The 15630-nt window shown below is 40.2% G+C and overlaps 1 protein-coding gene across 3 annotated transcripts in view; it reads right to left on the bottom strand.

Moving 5' to 3' along the window:
* The window catches only part of TTLL5 (tubulin tyrosine ligase like 5), a 150404-nt gene that overhangs the window by 63893 nt on the left and 70881 nt on the right, over positions 1 to 15630 (bottom strand). For all 3 annotated transcript variants that reach the window (XM_054827980.1, XM_054827979.1, XM_054827981.1), the window contains one exon: positions 4361 to 4515. In XM_054827980.1, coding sequence (XP_054683955.1) covers positions 4361 to 4515 — 155 coding nt within the window. The remainder of the gene's footprint in view (positions 1 to 4360; positions 4516 to 15630) is intronic.

Genomic DNA, 15630 nt, shown 5'->3' with positions numbered 1-15630 from the left:
AACATCTGAAACCTAAAACATGTAGTACACATATCCCTAGCAGTAAATGAAACTGGCATGAAGCAGTAGTAGGCACTAGGTGGGGAAGGAGGATATAAAGTATCCACTACTGAGCCGAGGCTAAGGCAGGCCAGTGATTAAAAAGAAGGTCCTGATTTGGGAGACTGCAAAAGCAGTATAAGATTATCAGGGGATGTGGCACAAGGGTCTTAGATTGTGAGCTGAGGTGTGCAAGAGAGTGGAGTGTACAATCATTTTTCTGTGTAGAATTTTTGTGATACAAATAAATACATATTTGCTATTGGAACAGACACAGGAAACTAGGGTTTTAAGTGGTACTGGATTTCCTGCACCCATATTGTTCAGTTGATTTGTACATGAGCAGTAAGTATGTGCAACGTGACCCAGCAGCACCTACTATGTGAGTGCTCTAACTATGCTGTGAATGAGCATGAAGTCCGATTCTTTCAAAAAGCTGCAGGCTTACTGCACATCAGATATTTCCAGAATTTCCAGACACGAGGCACACTGTGTGCAGTTCCTGAAAGCTTGAGATGCCAAATGTTTGGGCAGCATCTTCTAATTTCCCACCCCATTCGATACTTCCAGGCAAGGAAAAATAAAAAAGGAAAATTCACAAAGCAGAGCCTGCTTGGGAACCTGGACATATGGCAGGTATGTGCATGCAGCCCGTGAAGCCCTGAGCAGCTGCTGCTGTTATTACCACTGAGAATGACACCAGAGCAAATTAAACTTAGAAACCCTTAGATCAGAAAATTGGAAAAGTCTGGTTTAATACAATTTAACCCAGATTAGACAGCCTGCCTACAAAACATCATTGCTTGATGAACCTGAGCACATTGGCTGAAATTATGAGCTAAGAAGTATTTTGGGCATGTCAAGCAATGAGAAGAGGAGAATCCCTTGTTTCTGGCTGCAGTAGCCCTCCTGGGCTGTCTGGTATGATTTGGACTGCCATTCTACCCTCTGATTGATGACAAGGAAGCTTGCTTGCCTGCCTCTCCTAACCAAGTTAGATAAATCTGTCAGAAGATCCAAGGAAAAAATATACTGAGTACTTTAGAAGAGCTAGGTTGGTCTTGTCTTCAGGTTTGAGAAACATGTTACGGAAGAACAAGCAGCTAATGAAACAGAGGTTTGAGAAAACACTGATCATTTCACTGCTGAATTCTTGCCAGCAGACTGCCCATATGAGTTCTAGAAGATGACCATGGGCAAGCACGGCTGCTGTTGAATCCAAGGTGCCCACTGAAAACAGAAATCTCTACCAGTTAGAAAGAAATCTTTCTCACTAGCTTTGGTCCAGGTCTTGGAGATTAAGTGACCTGCAGAGACAAGTTATTCTTTGAGGAGAAATCCACTGTCTTTTTCCAAAAAACACAAGTGACAGAGCAGCTGCAGAGTGCAGTGCCAGAGCCTTCTAGGAACATCAACCGTCCCCACCACTAGGGATTATGCAACTATTTGCCAACAGGTACTCAAAAGTTAGTTTAGGTTCTGAATCAACAAGCTTCGTTCTCTTATACAACTGATTTTTTACCTTTATTATACACCTCAGAATGCTTTCAAGAGAATGCTTTTTCAAGGCAGTTCTGGTAAGGTCTTGGCTTCAGTGACTGGAAATTAGTTTCACTGGATAATGAGGAATCACTTTCATATCTGTTATCCTCACATTACATTACTAAAATTATGATAAAAATTATATATGGAAATCTTAAATACTTCTACTATAAAACACGTAACCACGTTTAGGTAGTCAGAAGTAAGCCCATGCACAATTTGGAACATCTCACCTCTTGTGTAGCCCTGCAGGCTTCTTTGTCTGGGGCACAGTGAAAGCCTAAACCATCGTTTGAGTGGGAATAGCGCCAATGCTTGTAGAAAGTAACAAGAAAACCTCAAAAGGCACAGCAGTGCAGATTTATAAAATAACATTTTAACATATCCAGAACCATTCTCTGTCTTTATAATATAATATAATAATCTCCTTTACCTTTTGGTGAGCCGACTACTGATTTGGCACCTCATCTCATAGAGCCAAAAGAATTCAACAAGAAGGGAAAACATCTTTTGAGAAATATTTAGACAAGTCAGTACTGGGGGAGCAGGGATTAAAGAGGAGGAATATTTGTCAGCAAGAATAGTCTGAATCCTATATATTGCAAGCATCGAAACAAAGCATTCAAACAAACCTCAGCAGCACTAAAATGGCTTAGATTTACCACAAAGCCATACAAAAACTGTAAGGACTGAGTTTCAGAGGCAGATGTTTGAACTGGAGCCAAGTTGCAAGCCAGATAAGAGACCCATTTACAAAACATTTCCATCCTTGCTGAATTCTACAACTGATAGACCAGAACCTTAATGGAACAAAACAGGAAGCTTTTCTTCAGTCATCCAGCACTGAGCACAGGCTGACACCCATCAGATGACTCTCTATGAACCATGCGCTCCAATGTAACGGATCAAGTAGCAAAAAAGGCATTTACAATACAAGATAGACATCTCCATATATCATGACCTTGATATGCCTTTTGGAATTCTCTCATTAAATAAAAATTCACAGTCCAAGTAATCCAGCACTACCTCAAGAATCCCTTTTTTTCATTTCCAGATTTACATAAAACTCCCGGTATTCTGGCTATTCGATACAAGCAGCCATGAAGATAAAGTAATTTGATAAAGGATCTTAAGACATCTTGCTGTCTCTTGGTCTAAGGATAAATACAGAGCAACTAGAAAGACCAAATGGTTCATAAAAGGTTTGAAGATGGAATCTTATACCAGCTGTGGCCAGGCAATTCTGAAGTACTTCTGGATTGCTGTAAAAATAAAACAATTTCTAAAGGTGTTAAACTATGCATACAGTGCTAGATGAAGCACAGCCCTGGAAGGTGTTCAGAGCAGAGTTCTGGGCGTTAAATGGTGGGTTCTCAGATCTACAAGTAACGTATAACTGAAATGGTTTCAAAGCAACGTGGTAATTACAGTGACTTCTGCAGAGTTCTGCAACAGAAGATTTTTACCTAGAGTAATCCTTCTCCAACTACATCTGTGAGTCCATGCTGAGGTGCAAGCAGAGTTAAGAAAGGAACGGACGCTCTAGGACAGCCTGCACTCTGCTGGTCTCTCAAGCTATGTAGGAGGGGAAGGCAGTTTACACCTGTTGGATAGGTTCTTTATTTGGATTAGGTAATAGCTCGCCTGGCTGGGCTCCAAGAGCAGAATCATCACCACCTCTCTCAATAACTGTAAACCCCAGAGGCAAACATTGTGCTGGAACAGAAACAGGCCAGGAATTCATTTCTCACATTCCTCTTCTTTAGACAGGATGAAAAGCAGTGGCTGATGAAATAAGAGCAATTTTACTTGAGCTTTCCAAATCCCATTCCAATCCTCCTATTGAAGGACCCATTTGGGAAAGGATGACCACTTAGGTCATATGCCTTTTGCACTGTATATCTGCCTCTCTCATCTCCCTCCATTGTCCAGTAGCATTCAGGCATCAATGACAAGAATCAGTATTTTCATGTAAACAGTGCTTTCCAGTCCTAGACTTGTGTTGGAGAAGTTCTGTCCCATTATTCTATTTTAAAAGAAAAAAAAAGGGGGGGGGGGCTTAGGCAAGGGAATAAATAGTATTTACTTAAGTGGCAAAGAAAGAACTCCTATCTCCAGCAGTTCTGGGCCTGTATTCAGCCTAGTCTACTGCAACAAGCTTGCCTTGCTCCTAGCTTCCAAGATCCAGAATTCTTGGGGTAAATCTTGCTGCTCTTTCAATCCCAGGAAGAATGGTTTTACTGCAGAATCACAGTTCTCTGCCCTGAATCCCATGAGTATATCAACCATAAATACAAATTCCAATGCCCAAAATTCATAAAGAGCACACAGAAGTCATCTGAAAAAGAAACTTTTATAAACACTACAAGATGCTGCTCTATATTTGAACAATCTAAATTTGATATTCAAGGAAAAAAGCATGAAGATGAGGCCTTACTGGAGATTTCTGCAGTATCAGGTATAAGTCTGCATTCTGCATATATGTCTCAACACCAGCAAACCTAAACTTACAGATGCAGGAATGAGAAATGATTAAAAGAAACAGGCATTTCCCTTTCATTCTACATGTTCATCCATGCCCTTAGTTCACTATGAACCTGCCAGCTCTGCAAACATAGTTCTATTTTCACAGGCCTAGTTTCTAGGATAGTCCTGAGAAGAACCAGTACTAGGCCCTTAGATTTTATCTTCTGAGCAAGCAGCCAAACACAAGTTAGGAATGAGCTCCTCAGTGCATTGCATTCTTCTTCGAAAAGCTGGAGCAGCAATTTTAACTTACCTGACTGCTGAAGAGACAGATCTTTTGTCAGCTATATGAGTGTCTGACTGAACAGCCCACAATGACCCTCTTTTGTTGAGCGGTGACCGGTAGCTCTGTGGGGCGGCTGCGTTCCCCTTGCTTATAGCTCCACTTGCCAAGTTCAGGTTTGTTAACTGAAGAGGCAAAAACCAAAACAAAACAAGACATCAGAAACAATTAAAAGCTAAAAAAAGAGCAAAAGGTGTCATAAGTAAACTGGATAGAGTATGTGCTAAGAGAAGTAAGACTACTAGAGAAAGGAAATCCCCAGATGCAGAAAAATTGTGCTGGTTGAATAAAGCAGTGGGCGAGATGACACCAACAGCCACCATGCTTGAGATGAATTCAAGTACCAGCATTAAAACTACAATCCTTCCATTTACAGAAGGACAAAGGAAGAAAAGGCTAAAGATGGGGCAAAAAATCCAAAGAAAGCAAGCCACATCACATTCCTGCCATGTGAAAAAATTCTCTCTACATGCACTAATCAAAAGCTAGATGCTTATATTACACTGAGCAGATACCAGAGCATCTGCCCAGTCATCGGGAGTTGTGTCACTAAGCTAGCCACATGGATCTGTCTCCTCTCTACCCCTCTCTATGCATATGTACAGGCACAACCCAACCGCATATGTACCTTGGATACAAAATTCAAAACCAAACTCTACCACACATGAAAAACTTCTCACCTAACCACTTCCAAATTGTTTACACAAGTAAATACACAAGTTAATGATAGCCTGAAATCATGTTAGGTGTACGTTTGTTATATCAAGCTCTAAAGAAATTACCTATGTGTTTTTAAGCACATAAAATGTATTCCATTTTTTATTTCTCGGAGCATTCTTTTTATGTCACTTATCTTCTTGAAAGATCAAACTCTGCGAGTAGACGCTATCTGTTGTTTTATTTAAGAGAGTCTAAATACATAATGTAATGGTGTCTACTATAGCAGTGTAAGTATTAGTTTACAAAGGTTACAAAACACTACAAAGGTTGCAAAGCTACGATTCCCAGTCAGGCATTCCCAGAATTAAGTTTATGACTGCCTTTACTTACATGGTCACGTGCTGCTTTTTAGGAGCACAGAACAGACCTGGTTCTGTACTAGGATTAAGGTCATATGGCAAGCAAGACTTACCTGTATTGCCCCTGCTCACTTCTGTAGCAACTGGAAGGCATATAGACAATGAGACAGAAAGAAGAGTCTAACAACTAGCCCTGCTTCTGCTCCAGATCTCAAAAGGTAATGCTTATTAAGTCACTTAAGTGTGACTTAACTTGGGCATAGCTTATGAAGTCCCAGCTTTGAGATCTTAACAATGCTCTTTTACCAGAATTTGTACGCAGTTACTCAAACAGCTTCATTGCAATACACTCCACTCATACCTACAACAGACTTGTGCAGGACTGCAGACTTCGTATCCTCTGCCTGAACTCTGGAACATGAACTAACATTGCAACTGGCAATATAGTAGGCTGCCACTCCTTCTGTGCTTCAGTAGTACAAGGCATCTAAGCATTTTCTAAGTTCAGAAATCTTAACTCCTACTTCAGGTTCTGCACAGGATTAAATTACAATGGTTATGCACTAGGCTTCTGCCCACTTCTCCAAAAGCAACTGCTTTTGTCTCATCCCTTCTCAGCTCTATCCTTTCCCATTCTTTCTCCCTGTCTGTGTGTCATTATTCTCGCCTAGTCAGTCCTAGCTTCCATGTTTCAGGTGTCACTCTCTTTATTGTGCTCAGTCCAGTTGCATTGTTACAGACTTCCAGCACTGGCCTCCCCACTACTTCTGGTCCCTGAGACACACTATTTCAGGCCTAGAACTTTCTATGGAAGTAGTTATTTCATCTGTCTTCCCACACTTTTGTTCTTAGTTCCTCTTCCAGTTGCTCACTTGCCCTATATCCAAGCAGTTCTGGTTTTACTCCCCTCCCCAGCCCACTCCTTTTGCCAACCTCTTTGTTCACCCAGTCCCAGAACTTGGGCTCCTCATCGGACCACATTTACAATGCTGCCATTCTGTCCTTTCACCCCAATAGTTCTCAGCATCCTCTCCCAAATTACATCCAGGTCCAAATTTCACAAGCCCCTTGTCCTAGCTGTTCTCCACACCTTGGCAGAATTCTCACTCATTCTGCATTCAGTCAGACAGGCTCCCAACCCAAAACGGACCAGGTCACTGAGAACACAGGAGAATGGGGTCTCAAGCCTCAGTACTCTAGAGGTGCAAATACAAAGAAATTCAGTTTAGCATCCTCAGTGTGGAAGGAACCTCTAGCAGGTGCTGCTGAGTATATCTCACCTGAAGCTTTTCAGATAGTTACTGTGCAATCAAGCTTGGATAAAATTTTAAATTCCAAGTTGTTATTCCAAAGCATGGGAGATCCAGAGATTTAAAAGAAAAGTTCTGTAGATATTAAAATGCACAGAATAATTTTTTTTATCCAGCCTTGGTTTTGGCTGGAACACTTCACCTGGCCTGAAGTGTTCTGAAACTGAACCTTAAGCACAGAAAACATGAGTCCAAATGAATAAAGTTTCAGAATATTACAAGGAATTTAAAACAAGGTCTTACACTGGAACATATTGGGCAAGCTTAGTAATGGGCAGTGTTACCCATCTTATATGGAAAACAGCGTTAGGTGTCATTTTGGTGCCTCTACCTCAGCCCTTAAATATTGTTGTCTTCTGTAGAATTTAACTAAAATTTAAAGCATTTGCATTGCAACAACAGAAAACTTCAAATGAGGTTTTGTTCCAATTGTGCCAGGCACTATACAAATACCTAACAATGACAGTTTCTGGCCACAAAGAGTTTGTTGTCTGTAAAGAAGCAAGAATGGCAAATGAGGCAAACAGAGGCCAACGTGGTAAATCAAATAGGATACATAACAGTTCTCAGCTTGTCAGCAACAGTGATCACAACTTTGCTAACACATTTAGTGTGTGAAATAAAGATTACTTTATCCAATTATCTCTCATCATCATCTTGATACCAAGAACCATGTAAGTCTGATGAATTACCACCTGACCCCTGCTCTATTAATGCAATATGCTTTCCTCTCTAATACTGTATCACTGTTTATTTGAAAGCTGTTTTTCTAAGCAAAGCAGGTGAGCAAATAGCTTAACATGGGTAGCAGAGACATTTCACACATTCCAGACAGACAGGTGTTTAAACTACAGCAGGATTAAATACAGGGAAGGGATTCGGAATGAGGGAGAGATCACCAGCAAGAATATAAGGTTTAGCTGCAGCCAGCCCACCCACAGGGGTGTTACTGCTTGTTACTGCACCATGCGCTGAGACCTTTCAGCTGCTATGATTAGCATGCCAGGATATTGCCTTGGTGGATTGCTGGGGCACCCCCAACACATCTGTGCTCAGCAGGGTGGCTTCATTTTCTAGTCACTAGTCCTCCTGTGCACCTGATGAAACTGTATTCTTCCCTTTATAGAGGCAAATACTTAGCAGCAAATCAATTGTTACTTTAGCTTAAAAGAAGACAATGTATAGCACCTGGACCAAAGCAGATACCAAAATCTCCATAAAGAATAGCTTGCAGTTTCAGAAATTGTGGTAGTAGAAAGCAGAACAAACAAAAAACCAAATCAAAACAAAAACCCCAACAAACCAAAACCCCAAGAAAGGCAGGCTAGTGGGGCTCAATAGGGAAGGTGGTTATTGGTGTGGATCTACAAGAATGAAGGTAGTTTTCACATTGAGTTGTATCAAGATAGGTGCAAACTCTGCTGCTTGGTAAGATTCCTGTTTTTCACTCACAGTCAGGGACTTCAGAATATTTTTTCTGACACCAACAGTATGACAGGAGACCTCTGTGTGCTGCACTGTATGCTTCAAGCATCCCTATTTTCAAACATCTCACATCAATACATTCTCTCTGGAGTCTGTAAAAGGCAAGATAATAGACGGCTAATATCCCTCATGATAGAATGATTCATAAAGTTTTGCCACAATTTTTAAACTGTTGGAGACAGCAAAAAGGTCACAAGCTGAAAGGAACATGCTGAGTGAAGAACACAATGGGATAGTAAATCTCTAAAAGCTCTCATGGAAGGAGGAGAGCCCACTTGATGTGCTTCCACTTATTATCTAACATGAAGAAATAGAGGAGGGAAGAACATGTGGCTTGTCACAGCCATATTGATAAATAGAGCCTTGTGTTAGAAAACCTAACAGCACATATATGTACTGTTATACTTAGTTCGATACAATGCTAATAAGCCAAAAGACAAATTATTGCATTATGCCAAATTACTTTTTTTTTATATATATATATTTTTAATCGTTACAAGGTAAGTTTATGACTGCAATACACTTGCCTTCTTGACAGCAGAGACACATAAACTTAAAAGAATTGGCCTCTATGGTCTTGCTTTATTCAGAGAAATTTATTTCTGAGTAAATTCAAGATTGAAAGCAAGGTCACAACACAGAATTATATCCAGCACTTTCAGGTATCAGAGTTGAGGGTTTTGGTTTTGTTCATCTGCTTTATAATTTAAATAGGAAACATGAAATCTCCAAATACAGACAGACAGAAAGAAAATTCTATGACAGAATTTGTTTCTAATGAATAGCATCCTACAGACAAAGACCCATTGTATAGTATCTTTAAGAAATCACAAGCAAGAATCAGAAGAGGACATTAGTATCTTTCACATTTCTGATCTACATTGTACTATTCTTTCAATAGTTTCCCATTATCATATTCAAGAACCTTTTTTCTATAATGAAGTATTTTAATTTTGATCTTGTCTAATATTTCAAATAAGCTAAAGCAGCAAATGTTAACAATGGCCAAAAATGTAAAATAAAATAAATCAGTGCTGCAGATCAGCCGCCATGGACGCAGGAAAAGCATCCTAAAAGCCTGAGTGTTTCTCTTGCTAGGTTGCAGAAGTCAACTAGGGTGAACAGAGACACATCATCACTACAAGTTCTTACTCTGCCCCTCTTGGCAGAGAGTAGAAAAGTGATTTAAATTTTCATTACCAACATCCTGAACAGCAGATCCTGAGTTTCACTGGTCAATGTGTTACAACACTGACCAAGCAATGCACTACAAAAAATGCCTACTTCACACACCCCAGCTGGCAGTTTCAGTATTTTTCTGCCAGAGGCCAGTCATAACCTGTTGCCTGTAAAGTGGTGGGGACTGGAGATCTACAAAGTCTAAAGACCATTTATCTTACTTGGAGCCACACTTGCATCCTCTCCAGTTCACACATCTCACATTTCCATTTGGATCTTTCTGATCGGTGAGGAGGAGAAGAGATTCAGAGTTTGACACATATTTCAAAGATCAAGACTAAGAGATATGCCAAAAGAACGCAGTCATCATGGGCCTACTTTATTGTCTCTTAATGCCACCTAATGCCACAAAGTTTTCAGCACAATGCACCCTATCAACAAGTTTCAAAGGTATATGTGCACATCAATAGCTCACTGAGAAACCTTTTCCTTTAAAGATGGGACAGGAATCACGTAAGACACATGCAAGATCACTGCTCCTCTACCTTATGACCAGAATCAGGTTTTGATGCCTCAGACAAGACAACACTATATCATAAGCTCAAAGACGCATTCCACTAGAAAACTGAAAACGTACAAAATGTCTCATCATTTGTAATATCTTCTCCTTTGCCTTTTGATCTATTTTTTTCCTGTGTGCTCAGTTTGACTCCTTCAAAACCCTTCAGTCAATCCCTCATTTTCCATTTTATTACTTACAATTCATCCAGCAATGTCATCTTTATCCAGTAGCTTGTACAAGAAATATTTCTTTTCTTCCACTACCTGGCTTCTGTAGTCACTATATTTTCACCTGCCAAGACTTCCTGAGATACACATACCCCTGAGGCTTTTGAGATCAGTGAAATATTTATATTCCCGGGAACAGAGGGGAAGAGCTAACAACTTGCCATTTAAAAAAAAGAAAAAAAGAAAGAAAGAATTTTGCTGCATTCTTTTAGCTATATTTTTTTCTTTCAGCCTTCAGAGATGACTATGACTAGATGCTACAATACAAATATTCACTGTTAATCTGTCTTCTCCCCAGTCTGTGTGTTGCATTTTCCTGGCTTCCCCACAGAGCTCCCATGTACATCTGTGATCTAGCACACGCTAGCATGACTGGATCTAACAGAGCACCCAGGTCTTCCAGTACTATTGGAAACAGCCCACCTGCCTTGCCTTCCTTACTGCATCAAGATACTGGAATCCAACAGGCCATCCCAGTATGGGAAACATCGCAGGATCTTAATCTGCCTATTTCCTTAAGAGGCAAAGGAAACCCCAAACCACAAATCTCTCACACACACACACACACACTTTCACTGTCTGAACAGTGACACAAAATATACCTACTACAAATTCCTTGAAGAAACCACATAATACAGACAGATTTTTCTAGGGACACCTTTTTGTTACCCAGGCCAGCTTGCTGATCACATCCCATACTAAAACACGTTTATTTTATGTACAGATTTGAATTTGTAGGAGAAACTAGCCAGAAGACGGGAAGAACTGGGGCTAACAGGCTGGGAAGCGTGAAATCTGTGTGTGTACCAAGGCTGATCTGGCCAAAGGCCTGTGACATTCCTTCACTGCTTGCAGAGCTTACCAGCTTACAGGATATACATATGCATACAGAGCACAAGTGTTCAAGTCTCCAGAAAATGTTCCAGACAAAGACCTGCCAGAGACATTCCTGGGAAACCTGACAAACTTGCAAATTCCTTTGTAGTGTCTCCAGTGTATGCATCCATTTAACAATGAAAAAAAAAAACCAAACCAACCCCAAAAAACCCAAGTTAGTGCTGCTGTTGTGGATGGCTGAACTCCCCTCTTCCTTCTGAAAAAGTCAGGCTTTCATTTAGACAGTCTCTGCCTCAAAACTTCCCAGTGGGAGTGATTTTGATACGGCACAGTCCTGCCAAACGTTTGATGATCAGAGTGTAATCTTTCCCATAACATGAGTTCTAGCTACTCAGCCTGGCCCATTTGGTGACTCTTTGCAGATCTGCAGATGTTGCTGCATCATAACGAAAGCCTGTGCTCCTGTTCCCTTTGGAGCCTCAGAGCAGAACGGGTCAATTCGAACACTGCAGAAACTACACTGACATTTTCATTTCTTACAACCTCTGCTGAGACCAGTTATATCACTGCTGATGCTACAAATCATTAACATTAGAAGTAATTCCAGCTCCTATGTGAACAGCCTGGGGATGAGAAGGAGATGAGGCACCGCAGCAGTGAAGAGCTATGTGAAAGAGGAACAAAAAATATCCCTCAGACTTCATCTCCTGGCTTCTTGCTCCTCTTCCTAGTTACAATGACATGCCTTTTTCCTTTACAGTTCCCTTCCTCTCCATCAGTGGAAGGGTAAAAGCCAAGCAAATGGTTACATAAGGAAAATAAATCTGATTAAGACTCAGATAAAGTGGGATGAATCAAAGCAAAGGACTAATACTGAAAAAAAAAAAAAATCTTCGGTGGGGAAAATAGTCCCACCAAATTTCTGCAAGTATTTGCTGCACTCTGAGTTTCATGGTGGTTTTGCAGTCACTGTGTTGCACTGCTCACGTCTAGAACTGAAAGAGCTGATGTCCACTGGGACCCGTACAGCATGTTTTGGCATACCAGCACGTTGCTTTGTGGCACTTTTCCTCTACTGAGGACAAGGCAGGCCAGGGTACCACACTGTGTAATTGAGGCAGGTAACTGAGGAGTAGTATGGGTTCAAATATTGTTGTAGCTGATGTTAAGCTGAAGTTTGCTATTTTGGGACTCCTGTGGCTTATTATTCCCACAAGCTCACTCTGGGGCACTGTAAAGTGCCCATTCCAGTTCTTCCTCACTACTTCTCCCCTGTCCTACGGTTTAATAAACTCATCAGCTTCTTCCTAATTGCCACCTTCTGTCCAAATGAAAAATGTAGAATGAGAAAAGTGCCCCATCCTCCTATGGATCTGTCAGCACGTTTGCAGGAATCCTGGCTGCTGGATCCTGGGCACAGACTGGCTGCATAGCAGAGATGGAGGCAGCTCGATACAGCCCTTGCCTGGGTGGTCTGATGTTATCCCTGTGATTAAACTCCCTGGCTAGAAGAATTGGAGCTATTCCTAATGATAGCTGGGTCCTGAAATCTCACACTCTCTCTCACAGAGAGAGGCAGAGCTCCCACCAGGCTTCCACCCCCCTCCTCCTCTTCCTCCTCCTGGTGAAGCTGGCCAATGCAGCACATTCTTCAGTTCACTAGCATTAATAACTATAAAGTACTACAGCCTGGTAGATATCAACTGCAGCCCCCCACAACATCCAGTGATAAGGACCTCACACAGATCCAGCACTGCAGAAGAAAATCATCTTTTTACCTTATAGCCTATTTCAGAAAGAAGTAGCATGCTATTCACAAAGAAAAAACCCACACGTACATATCCAGGATCCAGCCAACTGGCTCTAGATCTACACACATGCTGTGCATTTTAATGTCCTCCCCGTACAAAGTCCCACAATACAAGCGCACAGAAATACTTTATGCAAAACACACGTGAAATAAAGCCTGTAAGATTAATGCCTGGTAAGGAACACAGCCGAGGGAAAAGAAGTCTGGATTATTTTGGTCACAGCCTTCATCCATCAAGAAAGGCCAATGGTTAACAGTAGGTACAGATGAAAATACCCTTAGTTCACCTGTCCAGAGTAACATAGCAGCCAGTGAATTCCCTATATCACAAATCGAGGCAAGAAAGGCAATTAAGTCCCAATACAATGAGAGGGGCTTACTGAACGGTATCTTCAGGCTTCATTCCCCAGCTCACCATCAATGTATATGCCTTGATTCTCCAACAGTGCTGTTACTAGCCTAGGCTCATGCTAGGCAATGGGCAAACTGAATGAGAAAATGTCAGGACAATTGAAAAATTGAGTTGAGTATCGTTAACACACTGACAACACTGCAGGTGACCCACTATGCATACTGATAAAGACGTCATCACTCTGTAAAAATAGTTAGCAATCATTTGCATGCCATAACTAGGAAAATTACTTATTTTAGATACTGATTTCCTCACAAGTGTCTCAGTAACCCACTTATCATAAAGGAAATATTTAGCTTGACTACAGTAAAGCAATGTGGCAAAGAAAAAGTCATAAATATGGAAGCAGCATAGCACGCGTTCCTCAGTATCAAAGACAGAAGATCAGTTCAGAGCAATGGCCCAGCAAACTCACTATCCTGCCTGACATATTTCAGAAGATGGAAGAAATTTTAGTTTCCATACATTTAACTGAAACATCTTATTGATAAGGAAAATTAATTTTGGTTTTGTGTATGTTAAAATCTAGGGAATCTATCATTTGCAAAATGCTCATTATTCTGAGGTAATTACAGCCTGTTAAGCTTTCTGCCTTAATGGTATCTTGATGCAGGAAGTTTCAGAAGGTAAGTATATTCTGTGACAATAACTATTCACTTTTATTATCAGTTTTTACTCTGATGTCTTCCTACTAAACTGAATATCCCCTTCTTATTATAAGAAACATTAATAAAATCAACTTTATTTACCTTGTTATCCACTGCTCTCTAATTCCTTCATACTTATCTCCTCTCTAAACAATATTTTCACTTCCTTGTTAAAAATGCATTTTGCAGTTAATTGTTGTAGTCACTCATCTGTGAATCCCAGTTATTTTTCCTGAATTCACTGTAGGAATGGCAACCAGAACTGAAAACAGTTTTTCAAGAGAAGGCATGTATCTGATGTTTAAATAGTTACATACTATTTCCTATCCTGTTCCTTAAACATGTTAATAACTTTTGGTTGTTGCCTTTACTACTTGACTTAGAACAGGTATCTCCACTGAGCTTTCCAGAACAAAAAGTATTAAGCTTTAAATTAATCATTTAGGGAAGAAAACACAAGTTTTAAGTAGTTAAAATTATTGCTTGTCATGTAACCAGTTATTTTTAAGCCCTGAACTTCATCTGCCATTGTCTTGCCCAGATAATGCAGTTGTTAACTTTCTCTTAGCTTTTCTCATAATAATCAACAAAAGAATACAGATGTACTGACAAATTACCAGGAGGTAGGCTCAAGTTTCACTTTACAGCACACACATAACTTCACCATAATTGAACATCTGGACACTTGTAGCCCACATTATACTGAAGGTAACGAGTTACCTCACATGGTAAACATGTGCTGCACAAGCATGTGTTCACATGGATGAACACTATAGAGTAGTTAATCTACTGTAAATTCACACCCCATATTACCTTGCAATAACTTGCTTTTATATTCATTATTTAGGTAATAATATGCCAGTCATTATGACCCTCCTCCTTTCAAATCTTTAATTTTACACTCCATTGTGTGCATTCTGTATTCTGCGTCTCCAGTTATCCACTTGCTCTATAGCAAACTGGCTACTTATTCTTTTATTTGCTGTTTTCAATCCATGACAAACCTTTACCTCTCACCCTAGAGATACCTGGCTTGCTTAATAGGCCTTGCTGAAAGCTTGCAAAAAACCTTTTTGAAAGTTTCAACAAGAACCAGTTCCACTAGATGCTACTTTTCTCAGTTCAAAGAATTCTAATAGATCAAGACATGAGTTGGGTGTTTGGGGTGGGTTATTTTTGTCTGAATTATGTTTATCTGGGTGAATTAAAATTCTGTTTTTATTTCAATTTAATATATATCTGCTAGTGGAGCAAGACTCACTGCTTTAATTTACAGGAAACTTTAGGGTCTTTATGACAGATAAGCACATTTGTTGCCTTTCTGTCCTCTGTACCAGGCTTTACCACTGACCACACCTTTCAGCAGAAATTTTGTCACTTCACTGTTGCATTTCTGAACTCCTCAATGTATACCATCCAGTCATACAGGTCTCACAAAACCTGTTTTGCCTACCTTTTCTCCTAGGAACTTAACTTCATTACCTGGAAAGAAAGTATCTCTCATCTGTATCTACTATAGTGAAAAATACTGCAAAAGAAATTATTTAATATCTCTAATACACATATCCACCCAAATTTGTTTCTACAGACCTAAACTATATCCCCACTGAATTAATATATTAATCTACCAATATCCTATTTAAGAAAATTGGATTTCCTGTGGCATCCCTGCGTGTCTCCATGGCCAGTAACTGCATCGTTCACAAGTCTGCTATGCATGATACCTTCAAAGATCCTTCCTCTCTGCGCCCC

Source organism: Grus americana, chromosome 5, assembly GCF_028858705.1.
Source record: "Grus americana isolate bGruAme1 chromosome 5, bGruAme1.mat, whole genome shotgun sequence".
In the NCBI taxonomy this organism is placed as follows: Eukaryota; Metazoa; Chordata; class Aves; order Gruiformes; family Gruidae; genus Grus; species Grus americana.
The sequence above is the reverse complement of the archived record's forward strand: the minus strand, read 5'-3'. Positions and strand labels throughout refer to the sequence as shown.